The sequence below is a fragment of the Melanerpes formicivorus genome, unplaced genomic scaffold (assembly GCF_026170545.1).
Source record: "Melanerpes formicivorus ecotype bairdi unplaced genomic scaffold, bMelFor1.0.p_v2 SCAF_37, whole genome shotgun sequence".
Lineage (NCBI taxonomy): Eukaryota > Metazoa > Chordata > Aves > Piciformes > Picidae > Melanerpes > Melanerpes formicivorus.
In genome coordinates this window covers 1885114-1906002 of record NW_027142389.1, presented here as the reverse complement: position 1 = coordinate 1906002, position 20889 = coordinate 1885114, and the positions used below count along the sequence as shown (strand labels likewise).

General features: G+C 51.1%; 3 protein-coding genes across 7 annotated transcripts; 2 read left to right on the top strand and 1 right to left on the bottom strand.

Moving 5' to 3' along the window:
• Positions 1–2702: 2702 nt before the first annotated feature.
• Positions 2703–10291, bottom strand: BRCC3 (BRCA1/BRCA2-containing complex subunit 3). Of its 2 annotated transcripts, none has more exons than XM_068157558.1 (8): positions 10191–10291; positions 8794–8913; positions 8102–8189; positions 6584–6672; positions 5538–5593; positions 4874–5005; positions 4190–4233; positions 2703–3459 (listed from the first exon to the last, which is right to left on the bottom strand). In XM_068157558.1, exons 1-8 carry the CDS (start codon positions 10245–10247, stop codon positions 3308–3310), a joined length of 738 nt encoding a protein of 245 aa, XP_068013659.1. In that variant the 5' UTR covers positions 10248–10291; the 3' UTR covers positions 2703–3307. The 2 variants fall into 2 exon arrangements, with proteins under 2 accessions (XP_068013659.1, XP_068013658.1); XM_068157557.1 differs by lacking the exon at positions 10191–10291 and adding an exon at positions 9260–9394.
• Positions 9767–14297, top strand: MTCP1 (mature T cell proliferation 1). Its single transcript, XM_068157561.1, has 6 exons — positions 9767–9800; positions 10184–10239; positions 12490–13645; positions 13751–13921; positions 14076–14127; positions 14209–14297. The coding sequence occupies exons 3-5, from the start codon at positions 13538–13540 to the stop codon at positions 14121–14123; spliced, it is 327 nt and encodes a 108-aa protein (XP_068013662.1). The 5' UTR covers positions 9767–9800; positions 10184–10239; positions 12490–13537; the 3' UTR covers positions 14124–14127; positions 14209–14297.
• Positions 9773–20724, top strand: CMC4 (C-X9-C motif containing 4). Of its 4 annotated transcripts, XM_068157563.1 has the most exons (4): positions 9773–9800; positions 10184–10239; positions 15833–15900; positions 19231–20724. In XM_068157563.1, exons 3-4 carry the CDS (start codon positions 15843–15845, stop codon positions 19398–19400), a joined length of 228 nt encoding a protein of 75 aa, XP_068013664.1. In that variant the 5' UTR covers positions 9773–9800; positions 10184–10239; positions 15833–15842; the 3' UTR covers positions 19401–20724. The 4 variants fall into 4 exon arrangements, with proteins under 4 accessions (XP_068013664.1, XP_068013666.1, XP_068013663.1 ...); XM_068157565.1 differs by lacking the exons at positions 9773–9800; positions 10184–10239 and adding an exon at positions 10246–10359; XM_068157562.1 differs by lacking the exons at positions 9773–9800; positions 10184–10239 and adding an exon at positions 14295–14384.
• Positions 20725–20889: the final 165 nt, after the last annotated feature.

Sequence of the window (20889 nt, the reverse complement as noted above, 5' to 3'; positions counted from 1 at the left end):
CGCTGGCCGGGGGCCGGGAGCCTCCCGCCGTGTGCCGCGGGGAGCAGTGGCGGCACGGGGCGCGGGGGCTGCAGCGCCCCCCTGAGCGAGGGGCCCCTCGCAGCGGCAGCGTCCCGCGGGCAGCACCGCGCTCGGGGGCGGGCGCGGCGAGGAGCGCAGAGCTACGGTGCGGAGCGAGGATGTACCCTCCCGGGCTCTAGGGTCAGTAGTTGAGGACCCACCGCCGTGCCTATTTTCCATGTGCCCGGTCTGCTGACGGGTGGAGGTGGCAAATGGCATCGGTGTCTGGTCTGTCAGTGCCAAGCCCCGCACAGGAAGCCTGCTGCGTGTGCTGGATCGCAGAGCGGTGATCGCAGATGCAGCCCAGGCCCGAGGATCACCAGCGGTGATGCTCAGGAGCAGCCGAGCCCCTGGCAGAGCCCCGCAATGTGTGTGCGGTGTCGCCGCGCTTCGCCTGGAGCCGGCTGCTGCCACCGCGCGTTCACTTCGGGTTCTGCAGCGCCACATTCGGGGCACCTCTGAAGGCTGTTGCTGGTCTTCACCTTCCCTTGGCAGCCATTTCACAGCCCCAGCCAATCTGGGTCTGCCACTTTTGCTTTAGCCGCTATGCCAGTTACAAAATCGATGCTGTCGAGTTGTATGCTCCCCCAGGACAAGTGCCGGCGCAGAATGCTGCTCCTGGTTCTCACATTCCCTTGGCAGGCATTTTATATCCCCAGCAAACATGAGGCTCCCATGCTTAGTTTAGCCTCTGTGCCTCCAAAATCCTCCAAGTGTTCTCTTAGCTCTCATGGTGGCTAAAGCATAGGTGGAAGCAAATGGGGAACATCTGCAGTACATTGATGACATCAGTCCCACTCTGTGTGCTGACACAAGCTCCAAGCCATGGGAGACTTAATTAACCCTTTGGTCTGGGGTGCCAGGAAAGCTGCAACAGGACCAAAAGCAGCTTTATTCTTTTGTTTCAAGCAGTGCCTCACATTTACAGAGCCTGAGTTGGCTCTGCCAGGCTGTGGTGCCTCCTCGAGGGCCAGCACTGTCCTGTTTGCAGCTGAACCTTTGCCTGTAAGGCTTGTGGCTAAAAAGCCTCTTCCTGAGGGATGTAAATGACACTGGTGTGCTTCATACATCAGAGCTTCCTCTTGGGTTTTTGGACCAGATGACCTTTGGAGGTCCCTTCCAACTCAAACCATTCTGATTCTGAGTTTGTCAGCTTCTGTTTGGCCAAGCTGTGAGAGGAGGATGTTGCCATTCTCTTACTGTGAAAAAACCCCAAACAACTAACACTCTACTGCCAGCTGGGTTTCCTGGAGGGCTGTGGCTCCTTCTCCTTTGTTTTCCCCTCTGTCAAGCTATGGCTCATCCTGCTCTGCAGAACAAGGATCTGCCTGATCCCTGCTGAAGAGAGAGAGATGAGGTTGGCAGCCAGGGAACATTTACTGAGCAGGGTGTGGGTGGGGTTATGGTGCCCTGTGAGGCATGAGGCCAGGGATTGCCCTGGTCAATCAGCTCAGCCTGAAGAAGCCAGAGGCACAGATGTGCAATAAGCTCTTACCTCCTGCACTGAACTGATGAAGGGTAACTCTCACAGTGCAGTGCACACACATACTGTGGCCACCTGATGTGGCCCCAGAACCCCAGCCCAGCTTAGCTGGCTGAAGAGTCAGGCTGTGGATCAGTAGAGAGTAATCAGTAACTCATTGTTTTGGCACTACAATCCAAACATCATGCATCCAGTCATGCTTTAACTGTTGTTCCTCTGCCTTTCTTGCAGTCTGCATCCCAGAGCACTGAATCTCAGCTTTGTGCTGGAGCTCAGACCACATCTGGCAGCAGTGGGATGGGAATACATCAAATATTAAGAGTCTGAAAGGGCAAAACTTGTTGCTTGAGGAGTGGAGAGCAGGTGGTTATGCTCAAAACCTGTGTGTTGTTTTATACCATACAGTGAGAATGGCCTCTGGCCTCCCTAGAGAGGGTGGCAGTCCACAGATCCCAGTTAGGATCAATTTACAGTTGCTAATTAGCATTTGCTATTCACTGGAGGGAGAGTGTGCATCCCTCCCCCAGCTAGGTTATCTTCATTCTCCCAAAGCAAGCCAAACTAATGACTTGTCCAGAATATCACAGCCTCCCTTGCAGTCATGCAGGCAGCTCATTTTCATTTACTGGAGTGTCCCAGGACTTAGATAAGAACCAAAACAGAAGTTTGAACTGTGATGTTGGTCCCTCTGTTCCCAGGGACAGACTTGGCCAGTGCTGGATTAACATTTGAGCTCACTCTTAAAAGGTCTTTTCCAACCTCAATGATTTTATCACAGTATCACTAAGGTTGGAAGAGACCTCAAAGATCATGAAGTCCAACCTTCACACAGCAGAATGCAACTGAGTATGTACATGATGGTGGATACCCTGCTATGCAGCAGCAAGAGCAGGTTAAGAACTAAGTATTTTGATCCATTTCAATCTAATGAGATTGGAGCCAATGCAATGCAGTTCATGTAGGAAGGACAGGCTTGCATAGCTATCACTTCTCAGCATCTAAACCTTTACACTGCTCCCACTGAGCAGAAAGTCCTTTTTGTAGAGAATCTCAGTGCTGGGCATGCAACAGCTCCATGAAACAAAAGAATACAGACTGTGTCCAAAAAGTGCAGCCACTGGCAATCTGTAGCATCCATTTCATTCCTACTCCAAACAGCTCTGGCTTTGGAATACTTTATTTGGTTTCAAGTATGCTGCACACAGATCCTATGTCCAAAGTTCTGCCAGGTCTCCTCCCAGGCTTCCCTCCCACCACATCCTACCTGCCCGTGTGGACAACCACTAATCCAGAACATTACTAGATATAAGTCATGGCCAACTGAATCTACTAAAAGGCAGAAGCTGGCAGCATCAACTATGACTGCAAGGAAACACTTTTTTTCCTCTAACCCTTCTGTTCTAGGCTCCTGGAATACATAGAAAGCAGTTAAGACTTCTGTCAAAATACAGGGGAAGCAAACCACCTTGTTCCCTAGGTGTGACCCCCACAACTAAAGTCTCTTTGTGTGCTACCCAACCCCATCACTGAGCTAGAATGGCACTGCATCATGCAGCACCTGGAAAGACACCACTGCTTTCCCTCAAGCTGGGGCAGAGGAAGCCCTGATCCTGTAGAAGTGCTCTGTGCTGCATGGGGCAAGAGAAGAGGCACAGCCATATCTTCACTGTAAGGCAACGCTGGGCCACCCTTCAGCCAGGAGTAGGTCTTGGAGAGTTGTGGTTTTTTCCATGCCTGTTTTCTGAAAGGTCTGCATTTCCTCCTTCACTCTAAAGCAGCCAGTTCCTCCAGCAGCTGCTCTTTCTCCTGCTGCAGCTCCTGCACTCGCTGTTTGTTCTGCTCTAATCTGTCCTCCAGCCACTGAAGCAGCGGCCCACTGATGGCAGACATCTGGCTGCAGAGGTTCTTTGTGAACACTGCAAGAAGCAGAAATGTGTCATGCCCATGCAAATGTGTGAAAGACTCAGTGTGCTACAAAACCCCCCCAAGGCCAGGAGTATTGGAGACAGCCAGGAAAACCCTCCAACATCCTGGACAAAGCTCATGGGAAAGGCAGGAGCAGTAGCTTGCTCAACAGGGAAACAAGCTGTTTGAACCTGAGCTTTAGACATCCAGGGGAGGGATGACAGACCTACAATCCAAGCCTGGAGATCTGCACACCAGTCCTCACTGATGCCAATCCATCTCTTAATTTCAGAAGCAAAGAATGCCTCATTTGTTGCCAGGTGAAAATGGACAATGAGGTTATTTGTCCTGGACAAGAGTCAGGATTAAGATTCTTCATAGCTCACTGGCAAAAGCAAAGATGTCACATGCACTTAACATGCCAGGAGATGCAGACAGGTGTAAGACTCACCACATCCAAAATCCCCTTGCTGTCCTAACAGCAAACCCTCCCCCCAAAACACAACCAGCCCAGAGTCTATTGTAATAGCTTTATGCAACAAGACAGTGGTCTCAGGGAATTCCCTGGGCTGCACAGTGTGATGGGATATCAACTGTATGGCAAAGAAAAAGCCCAAAGCTGGTGTTTTTTATAGTTATTTTACAAGTGTCTTTGATGAGAAATGGTTTCCTGCTGCCTGAAGCTGGAGCCAAACCAATCCCTGCTCAAGACTCCACTAGCAAAACAAAGAGAAGCCTTACCTGAGCCATTGTGAATCTTGGTTACAGAGTCGAGATGGGTGAGGCTAACAAAATGAACAGAACACAGGTCAGTGACAAGAGAGGAGAGGACCAGGCAAACCCAGGCTGCAGAACCAACTAGGTACCAGTCACTGACACTGCACTGACATCTAAACCTCTTCACTTGTTGAAGCCCTGGACACTGACAAGGGCAAAGAGCTGACAGCACAGACATCAGTGCTGGGCACCAGAAGAGACAAAAGAAAACCAACCACCCCCCTAAAAAGCTGATTATTTACTTTGGGTTTCAGACTTCTCAGCACTCTTACTGGGGTTAAACACTAATTACTGTCACCCCCAGGCAGACCACTGCAGCCTCCCCGTCAGCTCACCCCCCCAGGCAGAGCACCGCAGCCTCCCCGTCTGCTCACCCCCCCAGGCAGCCTCCCCATCAGCTCACACACACACTAGCTTTTTTTTGCTGCAGCAGCAGAAGTTACACTTAGCTCTTGTGTGTGGGGCTAAGAGAACTTTTACTTCCTCATATGAAGGTGTTCAATCAGTTCTCCCACAAAGGAAGACAAGCTGCTAATGCTTCTTATCTTCTACACCCTTGCTGAGGTTATGGTACTTGAAGCACAGCAAAGCAGTAAAACACGTTAGCACAGGCAGGCTGGGAGAGGGCTGCAGCCTCACTCTTGTTACCTGTGAATTCTCCTGTAGGCATCTTGCTCTTCTTGACAAAGGATCTTGGGCAGCTCTACAGCTGATTCCAGACATACTTTCCCAATGGTTTCATGGGGGACAACATGGATAGGAATCTCAATCCTTTCATATCTAAAAAGGTATCAAAGAGAGTCAGCTTCAAAGCAGCAGAGGTAAAAATACCAAAGAGGACTTGCAAAGCTGCTGCAGAATGCACTTCTGGGAACACAAGCCTGAGCTGATATGCAAGTGGAAGCCTTTTATAGCCACAAACCTGTCTTAAATGTTAATGATGAAATGCTGGCAAGTGGATGGCTAACACTGACAGTATGTAAGGGGAACTCTGTGCAAGCTTGAGTGCTTGACCCCTAGAGCTGAAAGCAGCAAGGCTGGCCTTTTACACAAGAGATTACAGCACAAATTCACACCCAGACTGCAGTGCCCTACACCAAATCTTAAGCTACTGAATTGTCTTGACTAAATTAGTCTTAATCTTCAAGCAGCCTGCATTAGGAAGAGCAAGCAGACCTCATTCAGGCATCTCTACACAATATTTGCTTCTCCTGACCAGTCTACAAGCCACTCAACTATCATTTTTTGATTTAAGACAACCCAGAGATGATGAAACACAAATTGATGCTGGACATCATTCTGCTGTACTCACTCTGAGCTCTTCTGGGCCTGAATGGATTGGAAACAGGTGTAGAGAATCCTGCCTGTCTAAGAGAGATAGCAGAAGTCAGATTCCATGAGCAAAACAGTCTAGAGCCACATGTTCCTTTAGGAAGCAGAATCTGCTTTTGAGTAGCCTTCTAAGAGGTTACCAAGGTACAGAGATGCTGCTTTGATGGCTATGTTGGAACTGTTTACCAGCAGATACTCACAGACTCATTATGAAAGAAATAATCTTAAGCCAGACACCTGGAAAACCTAGAGGAGAGACAGCACTGACAGCTCTTCTCATGCTACAGGCACACAGGTGCAAGTAGCTGCATCCCCTGGGCTCAAGAGCTGAAGGGCAACTCACACATCCATAGAATCATAGAGTGCTTTGGGTTGGAAGGGACCTCCCAAGCTCATCCAGTCCAACCCCCCTGCAGTCAGCAGGGACATCCTCCACTAGAGCAGCTTGACCAGAGCTTTGTAGAGCCTGACCTAAACTATTTCCAGGGATGGAGCCTCAACCACCTTCCTGGGCAACCTGCTCCAGTGTTCCACCACCCTCATGGTAAAGAACTTGCTCCTAAGGTCCAATCTAAATCTATTCTCCTCTAATTTCAAGCCATTGCCCCTTAGTCCTATCACTGCAGGTCTTTGCACACAGTTCCTCTTCAGCCTGCTTGTAGGCCCCCTTCAGGTACTGGGGAAGGCTGCTGAAAGGTCTCCCTGAAGCCTTCTCTTCTCCAGGCTGCACACTGCAGTGCACACACATACTGTGGCCACCTGATGCAGCCCCAGGACCCCAGTACCAGCCCAGCTCTGCTGGCTGGAGAGCCAGGCTGTGGATCAGCACAGAGCAATCAATAACTCATTGTTCTGTCATTGGCATTACAGGCCAAACAACTCCCCCATTCCAGTCCTGCTTTGACTGTGCTCCAAGCAAGAGCTCAGCCCCTCTTGCAGGCTGCATGCAATGATTTCAGCTTGGCACAGGGGCTGACATTTCACAGGAGCATTTTGGCATTTCAGTGCCATGTTTCAGTTGCCTACCTTTGTGTTTTTGTCCTCAATGAAGCAGGAAAATATGAGCCCTACAAAGCCTTGGTCCATCATCTGGTACATAGCTTGTGTGCGGACATCTGGAGGCAAAGAGACAAGAGAGTGAGAGCCACAGTGCTCACCTGAAGGAGTGCAGAAAGTCACACAGCATCACAGGATGTTGGGGGTTGGAAGGGACCTCCAAAGAGCATCAAGTCCAAACTCCCTGCCAGAGCAGGATCACCAAGCACAGGCCACACAGGGACACAGCCAGGCAGGTTTTGAATGCCTCCAGGGATGGATACTCCACAAACAGTTTGGGCAGCCTGTTCCAGGGCTCTGCAGTCCTCACAGTGGAAAAGCAGCCATAATCCCCAACAGGTATTGCTGGAGTTGCTGGAACCTGTTCAGAGAAGGGCAACAAAGCTGGGGAGGGGTTTGGAGGGCAGCCCTGCGAGGAGAGGCTAAGGGAGCTGGGGTTGCTTAGCCTGGAGAAGGCTCAGAGGAGACCTCATTGCTCTCTCCAACTCCCTGAAGGGAGGTTGTAGCCAGGAAGGGGTTGGTCTCTTCTCCCAGGCAACCAGCACCAGAACAAGAGGACACAGTCTCAAGCTGTGCCAGGGGAGGTTTAGGCTGGAGGTGAGGAGAAAGTTCTTCAGAGAGAGAGTTGTTAGCCATTGGAATGTGCTGCCCAGGGAGGTGGTGGAGTCACCATCATTGGAACTGTTTGAAGAGAGCCTAGGTGAGGCACTTGGTGCCATGGTTTAGTTGATCAGATGGTGTTGGGTGGTAGGTTGGACTTAATGACTCAAAGGTCTTTTCCAGCCTGGTTTCTTCTGTATTCTATTCTGTATGCACATGCCTTCAGAAACATTTCCAGTTTTGCATTGACACTGATGGATGTCAAAACTCATCACAGAAGGTCTGTGACTCCCACATCTTTTCTGGTTGTTATTGTTGTTGTTTTGTGTTTTTTTCTGGAAGCACAGCATTAGCAGATCAGTGACCTAAGAGTCACAGGCAGTTTGAGCACCTGGAGCACAGGACAGGAACAAGGGTATTGGCAAAAGTTCCTGAAGCCCACCTACTACCTGAAGGGGGGCTACAAGAAGGCTGGAAAGGGACTGTTTACAAAGGCTTGTAGGGATAAGACAATGAGCAATGGTCTGAAATGAGAGAAGAGCAGATTTAGATTGGATGTTAGGAACAAGCTCTGCACCATCAGGGTGCTGGAACAGTGGAATAGGTTGCCCAGGGAGGCAGTTGAGGCCCCATCCCTGGAGATATTCAAGGTTAGGCTGGACAAGGCTCTGAGCAGCCTGCTCTAGCAGAGGTTGTCCCTGCTGACTGCAGGAGGGTTGGACTGGATGACCTTTGGAAGTCCCTTCCAACCCAAACCAGTCTACGATTCTATGTGAGAAACCAAACTGTGCTAGTTGGGATGTGCAGCTGTGAAAAGCCAGTCAATGTAGCAAAGTAATTATCCAGCTGTGAGCTTTGATTTAGGACCTAAACCAAGAGTGCTCTTACCGACATGGGATGGCCAGACAGTAATGTGAGGGTGAGAGTGATACCAGCCCACCACTCTCATGGGACGTCCCGTCATTTCAGCCAACCTGTGTGTGAGTCAAGGTGCTTTCTGACACCAGGAGAGCAAATGGAAGGAGTTTCCCCCTTGAGGAACAGCAGCAAGAGCTTCTCATCAGTCAGCAGAATTCCAGGTCCCTTCAGAGGGGTGGCAAGACACGTGGCTGACAGAAGCTTCTTGTGCAGCACGGGCAGCATGCCACTGCTGCAGAAGCAGGCTGGATTTAATTTGCCTGTGGCAGTAAAGTGACATAGCAGCAGGCTGTCCAAACCAGCATCCTTTAACCTATGTAGTGAAAAGGCTCTCCAGTGCACCACACTCAGAAAGAGACTTCCCAACCTTTTCAACTTCTACTAAGCCTCCCTGAACTGCTCCCCAAAACACACTTTTAGTTTTGCTTGCCACCAAATACACAGAAAATATAACCCACAGTTATAACACCATTCCTCTGCAGATGCTGGAACCAGCAAGGGCCCCAGGGAGCACCAACTGCCAGCACAAGCACTCCAGACTAGGGGAGACACAGCAGGCAACTTCAAGCTGACTAGTACAAGCCTAAAGCAAAGCAGATAAAAAGAGGTCTGATGGAAACCACTTCGCTGCCCAGTCTGCTGCTGCCTCTTCTAAAGGATATCTCTGCTTCAGTAGAAGCAGCTGAGAGCTGCTCGGGGGAGATTTCCACGCGGTCTTTTCTCTTATCTGAGCGGCGCAGGATGATGACAGAATGGATGTGCACGATTCGACTGGTGTCAACCTAACGACACAGAAGGGAAAAAGAGATCACTCCTCTGGTAAAGAAATAACCACTCCCCGAGGCAAAGGCTGGCTCCCGCACCTCCAGCAAGGAGAAAGGGACACACCGGAGTACAGCCAGGCGCGCAGATGGGAAGTTTTCCTGACTCTAAGCTTTGACTTTCACGGCAGCCGCAATTACGCGTGGAGGCTGGCAAGGAGCGGCGAGGGAAGGCCCGAGGCCCAGCAGCGCAGCGCTGCCGGGGAACCGTGCTGCATAGGCCTGTGCAACGCTCCCCGCCGCGGCGACCGAGCCCCGCTCGCAAGGTACCAGCCCGCACACCACAAGCCCCGCTAGACGCCGGTACCTCGCCAATGCAGAGCCCCATGACCTCCTCCTTCTCGGTGCTCAGCGCATGGTTGAGACACACCAGGAACGCGTCGGCCTCCAGGTGAACGGCCTGCACCGCCATCGCGTCACCGCCCGCCCGTCTGCCCCCACTTCTGCCAGCAGCGCCACCCCCCCCGCCCGCACTCCGCAGCTGGGCCAATCCCAGCGAGGCTCGCCGGTCCCTCCAGCCAATCGGCGCAGCGGAGGTGCAGCCTGGCTTCCGGAGAGGCGGGCGGTGCGGCGCGGCGGAAGCGCCGTGTCTCCCACGCGAACGGCGGCCCCGGGGTTCCGCGCCGCAGCCGCTGCCCGCGGCGGGGCGGGGCAGGCGGCGGGGCGGAGGGGAACGGGGCGGGGCGGCTCGGCTCGACCCGGCTCGGGGCGGGGCTCGGCTCCGCTGCGCACCGGCCGCTGGGGCCTGCGAGCAGCCGGGGTGCGAGGCTGCGGGGTCAGAGGGGAGGGCGGGGGAAGGTTTTGCTCGGTGCACGCGGTGTTGGCTGTCACCTGGCGCGTGGCTGCAGGTAGGTCGCGGGTGGGCGGCCCGAGGGGCCCGGCTGGGCGCCTCCCGCTCCTCCTGGTGCCGTCTCACGCCGAGGGCCGGCCGCCGAGCCCCGCAGGCCCGTCCCGGGTGGGAGGTAGTTGCTATGGAGACGTGCTGCGCCCTCTTTTCGCCGCGGCGGCCGGGCCTCGCCGGCCCTTCCCGCCTCCTCCCCGCTACAGCCGGCCCGCCGTCCGCACTGGTTCCACACCCCCTCCCCAACCTGTTCTCCCTGCCCCCCACAGCCGCTCCTCCGCCGGCTCTTCACGAGGCCCGGCTCCCACCACCCTTTCCTCGTCCTCCCCTTCCCTCTTCGGGGCTCCTCCCACACTCTGTCCATCGCTTTTTGTCTTTCTGTTTCTTTAGATCCTACCAAAGCTAGACCTGCTCTCCCCAAACTGCTGGACAACCCCGGCTGGTCGGTGAGCATCTGCTACCCCTCAGTAGGTCGGGCAGAGTGGAGAGTGGAGTCACTGAGGTGCTCGCTGGGGTCGAGTGCTCCAGGCAGAGTAGAGTACAAACCCCCAAGAAGAAGCTTTAGAGTGAGTCAACATGCTCTTACGTCAGCAGACAGCTCATCTGATCCCTGACTTGTTGCAAGATGCAGGCAGGGCTTTTCGGGATAGCTCAGTGCCCTTTAGCTCCTGGAGGCTGCGTGCACAGGGGGTGTGTGCAGGCAGCTCCCTAGTCTCCACCAGAAAGCCAAACTGGCAGCTTTGGTCCAGAAGCTGTGTGGCAGCGTTAGCACAACCCTGTGCTGAATTCACTGAGTTGTAGCATTGCTTTTTTCCCTTGGCTCCTGAAAGGCAGGTGAACTCTTCTAACAGTCTGACCCAGTCCCCTTTTAAAACAGAAGGCAGTAGAGGGTGGAGTTTGTTCAGCCTGCAGAGCTCTGGCTCTAGGGATGGTCCAAGCAGGAGCAATCTCTTTGACTGTTTTTGTACAATATTTTAATGTACCCAGTTGAAAAGCAAATAAATTGTCTTTACCACAAGGTGCACTCCTCCTTCTGGCCATTCTCACATTTATTCATGTATTGTATGGCTCAGAAATCCACCCAGGTCCCAGTACAGCATTAAACTTCTAAGGCCTGAGATGGACAGTTCCTGTCTGCGGGGACTGAGCTCTAAATCTCTCCAGATCAATACCTCAAAACAGCTCAACTTCTGCAATTATGCTAATGGGAACATTAAAATCTGTGTCAAAGGATGACACTGCAATCCTGCAGATAAATCTGCTGATTGGCTTTGTGCTAGATGTGGTTTATGGACCAGGTTAGGAGGCAAGCAGTACAAGAAGCAGGGTTTACAACTCGTTTTGAATAGAAGTAAGTTTACTTCTCCCTGCACCCACGTCTTCCTTCAGGCTTTTTTAATTGCTTTCTGATCAAATCTGCAGAAAAAAAGAGTGGAGGAACTGTATAAGTTTCATTTCCTTCTGTACAGTTTCAGGTGCACAGGCTTTTCAGATCTTCTCTTTCTCCCTTATGTTTGAGTGCTAAAGACAGCCCTGGCATACTGCAGACTCAGTTGATGGTTTTACCTGACCTCAAGATTTTGTTGGTGGTGCTAATGGGGCACCTTGCTAACAGCCTTACAGGCTGCTGAAAAGGGAGGCCAGGCTAGGCCTTTGAACTTTGGCAGCTATTGAACTTCAGAGCTATGAAGTTTAGAGGAGTCTGGAACAAGTTACTAGGGCAAAGGGTGAAAACCTGCTAAGCGCTGGCCCTTGTGCGCAGCGTCCTCTGCGTGAGACCTTGTCCTTTCAGTCCTGTAGCTGTCATTACTGCCATGGTCAAGCACAATACACACAAACATACATGCTCAGCAAGACTGGACCAGGTTAGTATTTGGGTAGGAGACCTTCCAGGAGAGCTTGCCTACTGTAGGGAGCAGCATTCACTTACTGAGCGATAGCTTTTTCAATACTGAAGTCAGTCCTGAGTCTCCTGGTTCTGGGGATGATGGCCTAAAGACATTTCAGCTTTGAATGGAATAAAAGCAAGTTTCTGAGCACTTTTGGTCATGATGGACCTGCAGAGTAGGAGAGCATCCTGGCCAAATTCCAACCTGGGTGATTACATTCAGCTGACTGAAGAGGAGCAGTGGCGATTGCCGCATTTCACTGCCTGGCAAAGCGGTTTCTGCGCTTGGGCTTAAACTTGTGAAGTGACTTAGGGTAAAAGCAGGATGAAATTCACTTGCAGAAGTGTCCCTTTAACCCTCTTATCTTGCTGCTGAAGGCCTCGTGAGGCTTGTCACATTCCTCTAAACGCCAGTGATCCAGCTGCTGGGGCATTGCTTTGGACTGGCTGTGCCACATCCCAGGACGGTCTCCAGAGCAGTGTAATCCTTGCCGTAATGCACACACACCTTCCCACACACTGAGCAGGGAAACAAACAGAATGGGATTCAAAGAAGTAATAAATCCAAACCACTCAGGTTGGGGTTTTTTGTCTCTGTCAGAAATGAAAACGCTGTGACAGTGCTGTTCAGGCTGGTTGGTGTTTTGTTTCCAAAACAGCTCCCGTGGGCCTTTGATTCAGAAAAGGTAGAGAAGCACTGATGTGAGATGTGGAACAGCGTGGAAGTGTGTTTCCTGTTGTATCTGTACCCCGATGTATAACAATTTTCTTTCTCTCCCTGACCTTCCCTACTTTATTTTGTACCCAGATTTTCTTGCTCCTGTCTGAAACATGCCTTATACCTTTCCAAGTTTTCAGAAGACCACTGTGTTTCACTGGGATAGGAATATTGCGTCTGCTTCAGGGCAGGAGGATGTTACATGTGTTGCAGCTTAATCCTGTCCTGCTTTAAGCCTAGATAAAGGATGAAGACTGTCTGTACCATTTTGATTACCTCCTCTAGGGTTCAAAGAGAAAAATCATTTCCTCTGGCCTTCATTTGCCAATGACTCCAGCTTGATCTAACTGGCACACAGATAAACTTGCTGCTGAACAAAAAAAAACCCCAGTAGGAAGAACCACCTCAATGCCCACAATTCCTTTGCCCCTGCTGGTGTCGGTGGCTCTCTGTAAGCTGAACCACGCAAGGTCACAAGAGCTGTTCCCCAGAAGCTGGGACAGGAATGGACAATGCTGCCCTCCTCTTGAGAGATGAGACAAAGGACCCTTCACAATGACAGCCCTGCAAGCTCCAGATAGGAGAGTCCTGCCGATGGAGTTTCATGCTTTGTCTCCAGACTGATCTTCGTTCTTGTTCAGCTCATTCCACCTCTCACCACAAGTTTTGCTTTTTGGGATTTAGACCATCACTAGCCACAGAGCTCCTCTGTAAAACACTTTTTTTTCTTACTCTTGTTTTTGGTTTTTTGACACCCCCCTGCCCTGTTTTGCACAGACTGTTACTAGGACTGTTAGTAGAATAAGCAAAGCCAGTAGTCCCAGGGTTTAGCTTCGTACCAATAGCACCTTTTGCCCGAGAATGCCTTACAAACACCGTACAGCACCTGTGTCCAAGCGTGCAACCTGTGTCACGAAACTCCTGGCCACTTAGGCACCACCTTAGCTCCCCAAGCTGGCCTGTAGGGACCTCTCAGCACTTAGCATCTCCCACAGTAAGTCAGACGTCACCCAGCGGTGCCTTTCAGGTCTGAGCGCTTCCTCCGGGAGTGGATGTACTCCGAGCTAAAGAGGCCGTGTGTGTACCCCGAGGGCTGATGCCATCCACCTAAGGGGAGCATCCAGAAGTGCCTGAGGGGATGGCAGAAGGAGGGCACGCTGGCACTCCTCCCGTGCGGCTGTGGGTGCGGCGTGTGGGTGTGTACTGTGATGAGCACCGCAAAACGTGGCTTGTGGCTGCGGAAGAGGCAAGTGTCCTTTCGGCTTCCCAGTGATCGTGGCTTTGCTCTTGCAGGTGCCTCTCCTGCACTGCCAGTAACTGCCTGCTCTTTTTGTCGCTTTCCCCCCACCAGGAGGAAGGTATGCTGAGGGCTCGGATCCAAAGAGTTCAGGTTCCCCTGGGTGAGGCGCTGCGACCCAGCCAGCTCCCCCCATCCCGGCTGCCTCACATGTGGCAGCTGTCCCAGGGTGAGCAGTACAGGGATAGTAACTCTCGCGTTTGGGAGATAGAGCACCACCTCATGGTAAGGATGGTGGCGACAACAGGCCATAGTCATGCCTATTTGTGAAGTCATTTGAGATCCCTGAGGGACGCCAAAGGACTGTTATAATTGTTGAAGTCCATTAGCTCAGCCGCAGTTACTGTAGACGTATTGAACTTTTCCTTGTTGCTTACAGCTCGGTGGTGTGGAAGAACTGCTGCTTAAACTTGTGCCTGGTGATTAATCTGGTATGTGCAGACGCTGCCCCTGCTCTGTTCTGTGCTCTGTTTGTTCCCAGTCACGCTCTAACCTGACTTTTTGTCTTTCAGGAGCAGTGGCTCTAGGAAGATGTCGTTGTATGTTTTGTGCAATTCTCTCTCCACTGAAATGCAGCCACCTCCGGGGTGGAAGCAGTTAAACACCACACAGCACCATCACACGAGAGTTTAGGACAGGCAGTGAAGAGGAGTATTCTGTCCAAGTGAAATATCCGAGGGAGTTCTAGGTAGGCAGAATGGGATTGCCCCGAGTGGAGTTTGGCCAGGATGCCAGCAATAGTGCCCAGGCTGTACTGAGAAGGGCTGTGGGCTGCTGAATGATGAGAAGTGTGAAAGGCAGCACCTCCCTAGCTCTGGACTGGGGCAGGAGCTGACCTGTGTCTCAGGGTGAGCTGAAGTCTCACTGCTGGGTGACCTTATTGCTCTCTACAACTACCTGAAGGGAGGTTGTAGACAGGCAGAGGTTGGTCTCTTCTCCCAGGCAGCCAGCACCAGAACAAGAGGACACAGTCTCAGGCTGCGCCAGGGGAGGTTCAGGCTGGAGGTCAGGAGGAAGTTTTACACAGAGAGAGTGATTGCCCATTGGAATGGGCTGCCTGGGGAGGTGGTGGAGTCACCATCGCTGGAGGTGTTCAGGAGGAGACTTGATAGGGTGCTTGGTGCCATGGGTTAGTTGATTAGGTGGTGTTGGATGATAGGTTGGACGTGATGATCTTGAAGGTCTCTTCCAACCTGGATTCTATTCTATTCTATTCTATTCTATTCTATTCTATTCTATTCTATTCTATTCTATTCTATTCTATTCTATTCTATTCTATTCTATTCTATTCTATTCTATTCTATTCTATTCTATTCTATTCTATTCTATTCTACTGCTTTGGGCAGCAGTGCTGCTTTCCTGCAGAGGTTTCCCATGCAACTACGAGCACCAGCAGCTTCCGCTGCCCTTTTGGTCTCTCACAGTGACAGGTGTCTCGGCGGCAGAAAGTCAAACTGAGTGTCTGAAATCCTGCTTTCTAGAGGTTTGAACAAGCTGGAGCTTGTTCAGTCTAGATTTCTTTGAGGGAGGGGATTTCCAAGAGAATTCCTCCTGGAACAAAGAGGGAGGGGAAAAAAAGCCCTCCCTGTCTCCTTTGTGGAACATTCACAACTCAGTTGTTTCGTTTAGGTGCTTTTGAAAGGCCTCCTCCAGCTGCAGTTATGTGATTGCCACCAAATCCTTGTTGTGTAGAGCTCTCAGAGAAGAAGGCTCTTAACACAACTACTGCTATTCTGTGAAGCCATCAATGTTTCACTGCAAGGTCTACAGGCACACAACTGTTAAAAGCCAGTCAGCCATGTTAATGTGAATTATTATTGCTGGGATCTTTCTGCACCCAAGTGAAAAGGGAAACATTTTGTCCAAAGCAAAAGGCCTTCAAGTCAGGTGACATAAAGCTTCCTTTATTCATTGTCCACTTTATCACCCTTCAGCCAGGCATAGAGAGTTCTTGTGTATGTTGGCAGCCATCTGTAAGCAGAAACAGATGTTTTCTGAGCTGCCCATGGCAGTGGGGGGGGTGGGGGTGGGGAATTTGGAGGTCTTTAAAGCCTTGACTTTAAGATAATGTTTTTGCCCCACCCCATCCCCTGAAAGGTACATTCTTCCTACATTAACATTTTCCTATCATTTTAGTTCTCTGAACATGCCCCAGAAGGATCCTTGCCAGAAACAAGCCTGTGAAATACAGAAATGCTTGCAAGGTATCAAGTGTCATTTTGTCTTTCTGGTGTCTTGCTTTTTGGTGGAAGTGAACTCTTTTAACTTAACCCTTTTCTCTTTTCACCTTGAGAAGGAAGGAAAGCAGGCAGGCAGGCTAGCATTACCTGCTTGCAGAGCAGGCATGATGTCTGACAGAAACCCTTTGTGCTTGATTAACAAGACACCATTAGCACAAACCAGAGTGTTTGGAATAGAAGTGTTGTGCTGATTTCATGTGTCCTCCGTGCTGGTGCTGAGCTTCCACGTGTAGTCTTTCAGACTCAGCTTTAGGCAGGCAGAGCTAGACATTATAATAAGCTCCCTTACAGAGAGGGTAGGGAGGTAGTGGGTGGGTTGTATGAAAAAGCAGAGCTTGTAGCTCCAGGGGTATTTTAAGAGCAGAGCAGACAGCTGTCTGTCAGGAGTGGATTAGGTATATGTGATCTGGCCTCAGGGTGTGAGGTGGCTTCCCTCTGGAGACCTCTGTCAGCTGTTTTGTATCAGCTCAGCTAAATAGTTGTAGGGGCAAGGGAGATGGTGTGATTATGTGTTTGGGGAGCCTGAGTTGAGGAGAGCAGGCTTGTTACTTGCAGAGGATAATATTTAAAACCCAAAACGTTGGTTGCTTCCTGGAAAAGGCTTTGCCTTAGGGAGTGAATAAGAGAAAACCTTTGTGTGTGCCAAGGCAGCCCAGCCATATGGGAAAGAGTTCTCCCTAACTCACCTGGTAGAGCCCTTAGCCAGCATGCTTTGAGCATCATGGTGTTAACCCAGGCCCAGCAAGGCAGGAGGCTGGTGATGCTACAGCTAAAAGCAGCCAGACCAGTTCCACAGCAGCTCATTTCTGCCTTTCATTCATTTGCAGACTATAAGCAGGTTAGCTACAATACAGCAGGGAGGGAGGAAGGGTTCCTGATAGAGACATGGCAAGATGGTTTGCAAGCTGCAGCAAACAGTGATTGCAGTCTGTGCAGGTAACACAACCACCCCAGTGGCTGGGGATGAGCATAGGAGTGATGAAAACATCTGGGGAAAAGTAGGGGAAATTAGTAGTGAGTTATTGGTAGATGTCTGTCTCTCCCAGGATTGTTCTTTGGAAGCTGTGTTCAGCACAGAGAGCTCAAACAACTCCCTCTACCCCAACCTTTGACCAGGTCATGCCTTCTGCTCTCTTCATGGTTGGAGCATTCTCCCATGAAGAGCTGCTTTCCCCACAGTAACTCCACTTAACAAGCTCCTGCTCCCCCTCTTTTGTTTCCATCTGTGACTGTGTCCTTTGGATGATACCCATGGATGCTGTCCCAAGCGTTTCACCTGCAGAGGTTTGTGCACAGATTTGGTCTGGATGCTTAAGTGCTGGCAAGGAAGCTCTTTGACTCTGCTGCATGCACATTCTGCTGTCCAGCACGTCTCTAGCTGGCATTTTGGAGTGCTCTGGAGCTGTCTGAGCTGCACAGCTGAAGACAGCACAGCAAATACTTCCCTGTAAAGATAGATGTGGTAGAAGTGTGCACAGTGCAGAGGGTGGAAGCAGGACTTTGGGAGTTGCTGGCTTTTCAAAGGCTGTTCTTGGAGTGAGTCCTTGTTTCAAAAAGTCTGTGAGACTGAATGCCCACTGGGAATCTCTGTAGTGTTTTGCCATCCTTTGTCTAACTAACCCTTGTGCTTTTCAAGAATTAGTCCCTAACAGATAGCAGAGCATGCCTCTGTGTAGGTGTGGGTTTAGAAACAAACCTCTCAGGCAGAGGAGCAGTTAGGGGAGCCCTGGAGCGCTCAGCAGCAGTAGGTTATGGCACAGACAGATGCACTTTCCTGTCCAGGGGCCTGCCATGCTTTCTAGGTTGCCAGCTTGCATGAATCAGTGACATCACCATAACCTTTTTCTCAGGGGTGATCTCTCTGCTTGTGTTACAGGTCACTCAGCAGCCCAGGGAGGGAATATATAGCCCAGCCCTCAGAGCCAGCTGGCTTGCTCATTAAGTGGAAGGCACTCAGCGCTGCTTTCTGGGCTCTCCAGCACTGGCTGTTTGTCTCACGCTGGGTTACTGTTGCTTCTTTCAGTCTTTTTGAGTCAGTGCGGGGCCTGGGGGGGGGTGGGGGTGTGGAGGTGAATGCAGCTGTGTAGGGATCCATCCAAGGCAGAGCAGGTAGCCTGTGCAGACAGGCAGGTGGTTATTAATTCAAGCCACAGCCTCAGTCTGCTCTCGTCCCCACAGGACTTCTCTCCAAGAGCCTGTTGGCCAGCCCTGCAAAGCACTGTGGGCTTTGCCTCCTCAGCTGGCAGTGGCAGCCAGCAAGGCACTAGGGCAGGAAGGAAGCTGGAGAAACCAGCTGTGTCCTGTGGTGCCTGAACCTGCTGGTGCAGTGAAAGCTCTGAGCCTGAGACAAAGGCAAGCTGGAGAAAGTAGAGAGCAGGGTGTAGCTGTGCTTGGCCATCCCAGGTTAGACTAGGAGCTCACTCAGCCCCGTGTCTCAGCTCTGGCAGCGCCCAAAGGGAAAGCTTAGGAAGAGAGGAGGAGCTCAAGTAGCAGTTGTGTGGCTAGGGGACCTCCTGAGCTAGAACTGGGACCTTTGTGTGGACAGTAGTCATGTCAGTGGCTCTGTGCAGCTGGAGTCGGCTGCCGGTGTCTGGCGAAGTGCTGCCTGCTTCAGTTACGCTGCAAAGCTGCAGCCTGGCCCCCATGGGCCACCGGTAGGGGGCTGGCAGTCGTGCTTCTCACCCCTTCCTTTTACAGATGCCAGAGTGCTGAAGGGTCTGCAGGTCCCTGTTTGTATCAGATCCTCTTTGGATGCTCTTAGCTTTACACTTACAGTGAATTGGCAGCTGGACTTAAGACCCTGGACGACAAGAGCCAGCTTGAAAACACACAAGCTAAAGAAAGTAAGGATTGAAGGGCAGCAGCAACAAGGGAAACCTCATCCTTAGTGTAGTAAGATGTGATAGCTACAACACTGAGGGACTGAGGGTGCTCCCATCCACAACAGGAAGGATGCCTTTGCATGGCTTTAGATAGCTGGAACTAAAGAGAGGGTTCAGTAGAGCAGAGAAAGCGATGAGGTGGTGGAGTCACCGTCCTTGGAGGCATTCAAGAGGGGATTGGACGTGGCACTTGGTGCCATGGTCTAGTCATGAGGTCTGTGTTGATAGGTTGGACTCGATGATCCTCGAGGTCCTTTCCAACCTCAGTGATACTGTGAAAACACCTGTAAGCAGCTCTTGCTTTTCAGAGACACAGGCTGCCCAGCAGCTGAAGGGCTAGGCTAGCTGTGCCCCCTCTGGGGACAAAAGCTGCTCCTCTCTGCAGACTCAGTGTCTCCTTCTTGTTTTCCAGCGAACAACTACCTGGAGTACAAGTGCGCAACTGTGCTTCAGGAGATGCGGAAGTGCTGCGCCCGGTACCCCAAGGGCAGATCCATCTGCTGTTCAGGGTTTGAGAAAGAAGAAAGGGAGAGAGAAAAGTCTAAGGTGGCTTCAGAAGGAATCCCTGCACCACCTCAGTAGCACAGCGCAGCTCCAGCAGGTGCCGGAGCACGGACTCACCTGCGCGGCTCGTGTGTGTCCTGTTAAGCCTTCTCTAGACTGGCGGCAGAGCCAGATTGCTCCTGGAACACACCATCTGGCGCACCAAAAAGCGTAACGCCGTACCAACAGATGCCCCCCTTAACAGACTTTGCTTTCTGTACCAAAACATCATCTGCATTGTCTCTGCACTGCACCTGTGTCTGTGAAAAGTCAACTTGGTGTTTTTAGAATGCTTACCTTACTCTTAATCCATCCTTGCTCTCAAAGCAGAGAACTGGAACCAAGTTGCTCTGGTTTCTGGAGTGAAAGGTACAGGAAACGAGCTCAGAAGAGTGAGTGAGTGAGTGAGTGAGTTTAAGCATGACCCATGAAACAAAGCCCATCTTGACACTGCTGCCATCCATGCAGTAGGCCCAGACATCTGCCTGTCCAGTGGTTCAAGCTCAAGCATGGGAATCAGGTCTAGTGATTGTTCCTAGGTCTTGCCTAGGTCCTGAGTGGCTGCCAGTCACTGTGCCTAAGTGCCTCACTTTCCCTCTGGGCAGGCTTTTGGTCTTGGGATTGCCTACACGCTGCTACTTGCATGACAAAGATGTTGACAGAAACATTATTTCAGGGATTGCTGCAGGAGTAGGGACTGATTTCATGTTATTTTTTTTAAGAAGAAGCAATATTCATTGGAAAGATTTGACTGTTGATTATAAAAGTTATCAATTTACCTGTAATTGAACACCTCTTAAGCAATATAGTTGCACACCCAGCGTGGTCCGACCCCACGGGTACCCAGAGGCCTGGCCAAAAAGCCCTGGGCTAGATCCAAGAGCTGATTTAGGTGCTGCTTACAGAACAAGCAGTTGCAGACACTTGCTTTCCACACAGACTCACTCACAACCCATCTGTGTCTGGACCCCAGGGAGAGATGGCTTTTCAGAAGACCTCACCTTCGCAGCAGAACTTCCAGTGACCTGTAAGAAGAGCTTGGTAGACAGGTTCCTGCATCACCCTTTAGAGCTGCCTAAGTCTCTCTGTCCCCTGTAGCAGGAGTCCAGGCACCTCAGTGGGTGCCAAGTCCACGCCAGGGCCTAGGCACCTACCTACCGGACTTTGACCCCACGAGGCCCCTAACTCTGGTGTTAGATCTAGCCGTAAAGGACTTCTGTGCTGTGATCAAGTACAACTCACTTATGAAATACAGACCACTGTAGTCTAGGTACAATAGATGAGCATATTAAAACCTAGAGGAGCAAAGCCTCTGTATTCACTGCTCTGAAATGCCATGATACAAAAATAAATGACTGGAACAAACTGCAGGCTGGCTTGGGTTGTTTATTGAGAGCACAGCATAGCTGCAAGGCAGGCAGCTTGGCTGCTAGTCACAGTCCAGAGACACATCTGATACCAGCTTGAAATAGAAGCTGCTTGAGATTTTTATAACCAGGACCAGAATAACTCAGGACTAGCTTTCCCC

Bases quoted from the DNA above. Each gene is read 5' to 3' on its own strand.
- CMC4 (XM_068157563.1), top strand. From the start codon at position 15,843: ATGCCCCAGAAGGATCCTTGCCAGAAACAAGCCTGTGAAATACAGAAA. The intron at 15,901-19,230 runs GTATCAAGTGTC...CTTGTTTTCCAG, and splicing joins AATACAGAAATGCTTGCAAG to CGAACAACTACCTGGAGTAC.
- BRCC3 (XM_068157557.1), bottom strand. From the start codon at position 9,364: ATGGCGGTGCAGGCCGTTCACCTGGAGGCCGACGCGTTCCTGGTGTGT. The intron at 6,673-8,101 runs GTAAGAGCACTC...CTTTGCCTCCAG, and splicing joins TGTCTGGCCATCCCATGTCG to ATGTCCGCACACAAGCTATG. The intron at 4,234-4,873 runs GTAACAAGAGTG...TCATTTTGTTAG, and splicing joins GCCTACAGGAGAATTCACAG to CCTCACCCATCTCGACTCTG.
- MTCP1 (XM_068157561.1), top strand. From the start codon at position 13,538: ATGGCAGAAGGAGGGCACGCTGGCACTCCTCCCGTGCGGCTGTGGGTG. The intron at 13,646-13,750 runs GCAAGTGTCCTT...TCCCCCCACCAG, and splicing joins GGCTTGTGGCTGCGGAAGAG to GAGGAAGGTATGCTGAGGGC. The intron at 13,922-14,075 runs GTAAGGATGGTG...TGTTGCTTACAG, and splicing joins AGATAGAGCACCACCTCATG to CTCGGTGGTGTGGAAGAACT.